This window comes from Alligator sinensis, unplaced genomic scaffold (assembly GCF_000455745.1).
Source record: "Alligator sinensis unplaced genomic scaffold, ASM45574v1 scaffold1240_1, whole genome shotgun sequence".
NCBI lineage: Eukaryota > Metazoa > Chordata > Crocodylia > Alligatoridae > Alligator > Alligator sinensis.
Genome location: NW_005842245.1, coordinates 11,782 through 19,958, shown reverse-complemented (window position 1 = coordinate 19,958; position 8,177 = coordinate 11,782). Strand labels below are relative to the sequence as shown.

At 41.8% G+C, this 8,177-nt stretch overlaps 1 protein-coding gene across 6 annotated transcripts in view; it reads left to right on the top strand.

Annotated features, from left to right (window-relative positions):
- Positions 1-8,093, top strand: part of LOC102386022 (multidrug resistance-associated protein 1-like) — a 67,114-nt gene extending 59,021 nt beyond the window's left edge. For 4 of the 6 annotated variants that reach the window (XM_025208699.1, XM_025208701.1, XM_025208697.1 and 1 more), the window contains 3 exons: positions 1,377-1,543; positions 3,675-3,869; positions 4,464-8,092. In XM_025208699.1, coding sequence (XP_025064484.1) covers positions 1,377-1,543; positions 3,675-3,869; positions 4,464-4,587 — 486 coding nt within the window. In that variant the 3' untranslated portion in view covers positions 4,588-8,092. Of the gene's footprint in view, positions 1-119; positions 356-1,376; positions 1,544-3,674; positions 3,870-4,463 lie in introns of those variants that run through there. The other 2 variants (XM_025208698.1, XM_025208700.1) reach the window with 2 other exon arrangements.
- Positions 8,094-8,177: the final 84 nt, after the last annotated feature.

Genomic DNA, 8,177 nt, shown 5'->3' with positions numbered 1-8,177 from the left:
CGCTTTGGCCACACACAGAAGGATCTTCTCTTTTAGTCACTAAATTGCCTAGAAATGTTGTTTTCTCCACTGACCATGCTCCAGTCCTAAACTAAGCAATATTTTCTCTGGGATTGGAGGTCTTGTTTCATAGATTTCATAGACATTAGGGCTGGAAGGGACCTCAAAAGATCATCGAGTCCAGCCCCCTGCCCCAGGAGGAGGAAGTCAGCTACAGTCAAAGGATCGCAGCAAGATAAGTGCCCAAACGTTTCTTAAAAGAGTCCAGAGTAGATGCCTGCACCATCTCTGGAGGGAGTCTATCCAAGCCTTGGGGGTTCGGACAGTAAAGAAGTCTTGCCGTATGTCCAGCCTGAAATGGTCTTGCAGGAGTTTGTGACCATTGGTCCCTGTCATCGCTTGGGGCACTCTGGTGAACAGGTCTTCCTCCAGATCCTGATGCACACACCTGATGTACTTATAGGCTGCCACCAGGTCACCCCTGAGCTCTAGCCCATGATGTATCTGGACACCTCTATTGAGGAAGTTGCCTGGTTCCTATGTAGAAAGAATAAATCAGCTGTGAAAGGAACAGAGTAAATCACAACAAAGAACATCTCAGAAAGTGGAAAAGGAAGACTTAGAATAGCAGGGTAGGAAGAGCTGAGAAAAGCAAACCTTGAATAATAGAGGCTAAGATTGGGTAGGCTTGAGATAGGATTGGAATAAAGAGGGCTGGAGTAGGGACAAAATAAGAAAGACAGAACAAAGTGTTAGTGTTGGAAAAAATGGAAAGTGTCAGTCCCTAGTGGACAGATAGCATAATGAAACCTAAGATCCCCAAGGTTCTCTCACCCTTCCTCCACTCTAAATTACCGTGAAACACGCTGGCAAATTGTCCCATCTGGTCCAGTGTTGGTCCACATAGAAGAGGACATCTACTATTCTTACCATTTATATACACTATACTGAACTCTAATACTTCTCAACAATGAGAATTGATGTTCCAATACACGTGTAACTATTAATGCACAGGATGGAATTTGTTTTTCCAATTGTTGTGGGGCAGGGATCACCCTAACAACTACAGTTGTTGCCTTCACCAGTCTCTTGGTCAAGGATAATTGTCTTATCTGTGGGTCTGAATATGGATGACGAGGCTGATCCATGATTGACAGGCTATTGCAACTTGGGTATGCGTTTCCATGCAGAGTGGGTGGCTCCCTCATTTGAGTACGACTCAACCTCACCTAGTTTCACCTTTTTACTTACAGATTTCCCCTTTAAAAAGTTTTGTTTCTATAGTGATCTTAACAGTCTTGCAGGCATTTGTTGAAAAGCACCAATTTATTTAGATGTGTGAGGGTGTTGTGAAAGTAACTTTTCTCATTTTTCAGGACCCTGTCTTGTTTTCCGGGACCCTGCAGTCAAACTTGGATCCACTTGGAAAGCACTCCGATCTTGAGCTCTGGGAGGCACTGGAGTTGGGCGACTTAAAGAATTTTGTCCAGTCTCTTCCGAAGAAGCTCCTTCATGAAGTTTCAGAGGGTGGTGAAAACCTCAGGTAGCATTACTTGATCTTATATCTAAAGGAAGGACTTCAGCTCTTTTAAATTGTTTGTTCTTCATTCTGCATGTTTTATTTCACATTCTAATATTTTCCCTGCCACAAAAATAGTCCCCCTATTCCCCCATTTTAAACAAGATTACTGTAGCAATTGAAATTATTCTGTGGTCACCTAGCTAAATGGAAACAGGTCAGCATTCTCTGGACTGAGTTAGAAAGGATACCAAACTTTGTATGATTTAGTGATACCTTCTGGTCTTCAAAACAGATAAGTCTCTGCTGAAGTATATCAGAGATCAGTTAATAGTTCAGGAAGGGAACCACAAAGAGAATAGCTGTACTTATAGGAGAAAGTAACAATGTAACAAGTCAGGAAGGGGGAAATGGGAGAAGGGAGGGAGTGTAGGGAGACTACGCTGTAATATACACTCTCTGTCTTCTACTGCTGGTTCAGTGTAGGAAAACAGCTATTTAGTTTGGCTTATATGCATTTTTAAATTCAAAGTTGTGTCAAGGTAATGTTTTGTAGAGCAAATTGTTTTGAGGAAAACTACACCATTGCACTGTGTTAAAATCTAGGAAGCTTGTATAATCTGTTAGGTTGTTTGGGAAGAATTTAACAACATGGTAGAAAGACATCTTTAAAAATATAGAACATAAGTGGAAAGTATATTGAATATCAACTTGGATTTTTAAGGTGTAGACTGGTTCAGATTGCAAGTGCCTTGTAGAAATTACAAAGACACAGTGTAGGTTCCTTAAAACCTCCTTAAAACAGCGCTGACACTCTGCTGCAAGTAACAGTCAATTACAAACTTGCCTCAGCATCTATACCAGGACATGAATACAGTAATAAGCATTGAAGTCAGGTTTACACTACAAAGTTGTGTCAGGATGGCTGTGTGTTAGGAGCAGAAGAAAAGGAAGTAAAAACAAAAATACCTCATATCCTTACTCAATATAACTATGTTAGCAAAATCCCACATATAGATGCCAGCATAACTTATCTCATTCAAGGATATGGTTTGACTATACTAGCAAAGCCTTTGGAAATGTGTAGACTAGTGCTAAGGTAAGAAAGTAGAAACTGGATTCACCTGAAGAATGGAACCAAACAGTCATCTTAAACAGACTGAGTGCATCTACACAAGCAATTAATGCGGTTGAATTTTCTGCACAGAAAATTCAGGCTTGTTAAAGCACTCCCTAATGCGTGTCTACATGCGCTTCCACTTTGGGAGCAAGTTGCGTCCAACAGGACCAGTCCAGTTCAGAGCAGCAGCCCAGCCAGTTGGGGCACTCTTACCTCTGGCACAAGTCTGCTCTGCTTGTGAAGCTCACTGCCATGTGGAGGGGGATCCCCTTCCTCCAGCACTCCCACAGCCATACAGTTGCTGAAGCCTCACCACCCTCCAAGCACCCTGCTGCTGTCAGAGCTTGAATGCTGCCATGCTGCATTTCTGCAAAGGGTATTTTTGTTCATGAGCTCAGGCCAGGGTGGGCCATGCACTCTGTAGCATCCCCTAGGGAGGGGAGTTGATCAAGCAGGAGATCACATCCCCTGGAGCAGCCCTGCAGTGGCGGTGGCAGTTAAGGCGAGACTACAGGGGAGCAGGGAGAAGGCAGCTCCCCGACACTCGCCCATGTTGAAAAGGATGTCTTTGTCAAGCAGGATTCGCCTGTGTGGGAGCACCTATAGCTCTGCACTCCATGCAGCTGGGAAGGAGCTTCCCCCAGAGCCGGGACAGCTCCCCCTGCCCCACTGGGGGCCCGCAGGGCTAAGCAGCCATTGTGGCCCCCTGCTTCCTCGGCTGATTGGGAACAATTTGTATTGGTGCTAGCAAACAATGCATTAGACTTTTCTAATGCACAGTAATTGCCATGCACATGTAGATGGTGACACTTTACTGCATATTATATTAGTCTAATGTGCAGTAAAGCATTTTGTGTAGAGGTACCCACTGAGAGCAGCTGGTTTGATTCAGTTTAATAATACGGGCTATTGTAGATTTCCCTCTTTGAAAGCTTCTGATAGAGGGATTATACAGCATTTTTTGGGAGTGGGGGACATACCAATACTTTTACAAAGCTATTGAAATAAGTCTTCCTCAAGTGTGTTTCTTCACAGTGTAGGGCAGAGGCAACTTGTCTGTCTTGCCCGCGCTTTGCTACGGAGGACAAAGATTCTGGTCTTAGATGAAGCAACAGCCTCTGTTGACCTGGAAACAGACCACCTCATACAGTCCACCATCCAAAAGGAGTTTGACAACTGTACAGTCCTAACTATAGCCCACAGGTTGCATACAATTGTGGATTCTGAAAGGCAAGTTTCAACACTGAGCTTTACAAAACCTGTAGTTGCTTCATTTAGACATTGGCAGAGTCAGTAGGCATAAAAACTGACCTGGCTTGATACCTTCACCACAGTTACTCCTTTGGTCATCAACAGATGTTTGGCAGTGCCATAAAATATGTATTAGTAATTAGTGCCATAAAATCTGAATTAATAATACTAGTAATAGTATACAAAGTAGTTAGAGGAATAGTAACACTGAGAGTATAGCAACATTAAGAAAACTAATAATAGTTTTATATCAATCTCCCCATCTCTGTTTTAATTACTGAAGGAATATCAGTTTCATGGTAGTTAGGTTTCAGAATAAGAAATCTGTTTAATTTGTCAAAATAAATGGTCTGCTCTGTTCAAACTCAAGACAGCCAAGTAAAATTCCTTTTTAGTACGGGAGTTCATAGCTTAACGAGTAGCTGAGTCATATACTGCAATGTTTCCTTGTAAAAGCTTTTACTTTTTACAAATTCCAGTTAATTACCATGCTTAGTAGCGCTAAGAAGTCTGGCTGGATGGCTGTTTCCACATTCATACACCCAATCACCTCTCTGTTTTTTTGCATTGTAGAGTGCTTGTTCTCAACTCTGGAAGAATTGTAGAATTTGATACTCCCCACAACTTATTACGTCAGAAAGGAGTGTTTTCTGAAATGGTCACAGAAGCTGGGATAACGTATGATACAGATGCCTAGTGAATACTCTCAAAAGACAAGGATGCGTGGGTTTTTTTCTTAACTCTACTTACCAAGAAAACACTCTGGGAGTGTGGGGTATACTCTATTCTCAATGTTATTAAATGATTGTGCAATATAGGGGTAGTGGGCACGCGTGACAATACAAACTCCTCAATGCTATAACTATAATTTATTGTATATTCAGCAGCTTTTTATTTATTTTTTTAAAGTACCACATTTTATTATGCATTTTTACTGAACCTAGATTATAATTATATGCTATGAAGATCCAAGCCTTAAATGTTGCTTTAGCAAGAGACCTGCAGGCTAAATAAATCCTTGCCTTTCACATTAGTTAATACATACCTTGCAGTCCTAAGTTTGATTGAATCTTTTAATACATTTGAAATTATTTAGAAAACAGCACTGATTTAACTTGCATACTTGATTACAGATCAATTTGTGAAAATGTATTTGAGAATTGTACTCTGTGCTTATTTTAATCTGCGTGGGGATACGGTTTCAGACCTTTGCGTGACATTTTTTATTTTGTAAAATTACTTCTGAACACCCAAATGTAATGGGCAAATGAACTGATAAAATATTCCTTCTGACAACTAATTTACAATAGGACTTGGAAAAGCTCATGGAATCCTGAAAAATGAAAATCCCTCTGGGGATATCCAGTTTATGTTTAAAACATGTTTATACAAGTCTATACTAGTAATGGTAGCAGGATGTCCAAGGAAATTACTAATGCTTATTCTTGTGTGTATAACATACATGATGTTATATGTTTTGTTTTGTTTTTGTTGCATTTCTTTGTGGTTAAATAGGGTGAGTGGGTAAAGTGAGGAGAAGAGAGGTTCCATATTAAAAAGTAGACAAGAAAAAATGCAGAATGGCATACTGTACTAGCTCAAACTTCCATGCTTCATTTTTTCTCCCAGAAGATAGTTAGCTCCTCTCATAGGAGTGACACATTTTTCATTCAGCAGTTAAAACAGGATTCCTTCTGAAGTAACATAACCCACCTACCTCACTGTGCCTGTAGGGGTACCTGCAAGCAGATAGAATTCTTCACTTGTTCAACACCAAAACTGTCTGGGCCAACCTGCATTCTTGAAAAGAAGTTAGGTAGCTCCCCTAGGAGCTACTGCTTTTATTGACTTACTTCTCAGCACCTAATTAAGGTCCCACCCCCTGCTTTATTACAGCAGGGGGTGACACCTGTGGAAGGTCAAGGAAGTGTTTATCTCCCGTCCCCTATTGGTAATCAAAGGGGTGTCTGCATCTAATCATAGCAGGCATACTAGGCAAGGCCAAGAAGATCAACCATCCCAGTCTTTGGAAATCCACCAGTCCAACAGCAGTTCTAGTCATGCCTAGCAAATTAGCAGCTTTACTAATGTATGAAGATGATTTTCTCTTTCAGTTTCTCTGTCCACCTAACACAAAAGAATAAGAGTGAAAAACTCTGCCATTCCCTCCTATTTTCTCTCTAACACACAGTATGCCAAAGTTGGTTGCCAAATAATAGTCCGATACAAACATGGAGGTCTTCTGTCTTTTTAAATAAATATTAATAAGTGAAGTTAGCACCAAACTATTAAATAGGGTAGGCCATGGTGAGGATTAATTGATTTTTAGCAGAGGTTAGTCAGCTTAATGCTGCAGGCTTCCCCTTGTCTTTACTAATGCAAATTGTTCTCACCTTTTAAAACAGTTCTCATTTCTAAGTAGCTTGGTCAGCTGGCTAAGATCCCAAAATGTAGTTTTTAGAAAGCTTAATCCTGTGCAACAACCTAGGGTTTTGTGTGTAGACAATTAAGCTGTTTGAATGTTGTTAAGTCCTAGACTTACTTTGGAGGTTGGCCAGCTTCACTGCTGGCATGAAGTGATCCAGCCTAGGACACCAACTTGGAATCTAGCCTTCTGACTTCTAGTAAGAATCCTACTTGTTTTCATCCATTCACTATTTACATGCTTGAGCCTAACAAAGAATGCAAGTGCTAAGGGCAGAAGGCTTTATGCTTTTCTTCCGTGGTATTTCAAATAAATAAAAAAGCTTGCATTTAAACACAGGCATTAATGACTGTCCTTTTATATGCTGCACACTTACATTTGCCAATTCAGAGAAATTTACTTAGAGGGCTGTTAACAGTAATTGTACCTGCAGAAGTTAGCCTCTGAAGAGGTAAGCTACCTACTTTTCTCTTAGGTGGGGAAACATTACCTTGGAAGTAGGAAGCTGATTTGCAAGAGTTTGCTCAGAAATAAGATGGACAATATTGCTTGAAAAAATGATAATGTATATTAGTTTGCCATTTGTAAGTCTGCATATTTTTCAAAGCTAAGAACCACTTGTATGGAAATGACAAGGTAGACCGTTTTCTGTATTGACCCTTTCTAAGAAAGTACAACTATTTTTGTACAACTACTTTTAAGGCTTACTGCCTTAAAAAAAATATCACGTGATTGTTAACATTCGTTTAAGAAAAATAAAAAAATTCTGAACACTTATGAAACTGGTTTCAGTCCTTTTGAATTGTCATTTGCAGTAAGGGAGATATCACTAACCAAGCCCTAGCAACAGGGTGCAAAGATTTGGTTTAGAGCTTGGGTGAAGAAGGCTAGGCATTCACAAAACGAACTAAATGTTTTCCATAGATAAGTCAATAACATTTTTTTAAATATAAGATTTCTACAGAAAATGAAGGAACTTTGTACCATTAGACTGATCCCCTTTATATGAGTCAATTCTAGGGTACATACAAGTGTTACATTTCCCCCATTGGACATAGTTCTGCTGGTTGAATGGCTCCGTGAACACGTTCACAGCACTTCAGTCATTTAAAGAAGAAAAAAAAGGCCAGTGCATTGGACAAGGTTGCAATGTTAATCAACTGGGGTTCAAGTGTTTTGATTGGATGCTTGCATGCAATCTCCATCACTTAGGGATGCTGGAGTGACCTGCAGCATACCAGTTTGCCCAGCTTCTGCCCATTCTCTCACCCAAAAGAGATGCTCTTTGACTCCAACTGCACTGTGCTGCTGCAGCCCAAGTGACAGCAAGTCCCTCCCCTGACAGTTTCGGGGCTGAAAAAGCACAATCCCTTTCCACAGCCCAGAGGCATCCTTGATCCCTTCTGCCAATCTCCCCAGCAGGGCTCATCCCTGCTGCTCACCCAGACACTCCCACCTGCCCAGACCAGACATGGCTTAGCCCCACTCCCGCCCAAACATAATCCAGCTCACTTCCATGGTCCCTGGAGATGCCTGCCTGCCTCCTCCTGCATAGGCATAGCCCTGCCCAGCCCACCCCTGCAGACACTTGCCCCCAGACCATCTGCCCCATGTTTCCTGCCCTCCCCTGCCTGCCCACAGATCCTAACTGAACCACTCTCTCATGTCTGCAGGGGCATGGGGTCTTAAATCCTGATGGAGAAGGATTTCCACGGGTTTTGAACAGGAGTGGGTGAGTGAGTGCCAGCAGCCCCCATCCCCAAATTGCAAGGATTCCACCCCTTGCTCCCTCCCCCCAAGACATGGCCTGGCCCACCCCCACTCACCTCCCACTTCCAGAGACCCCTGCTCTTCTGCCACCC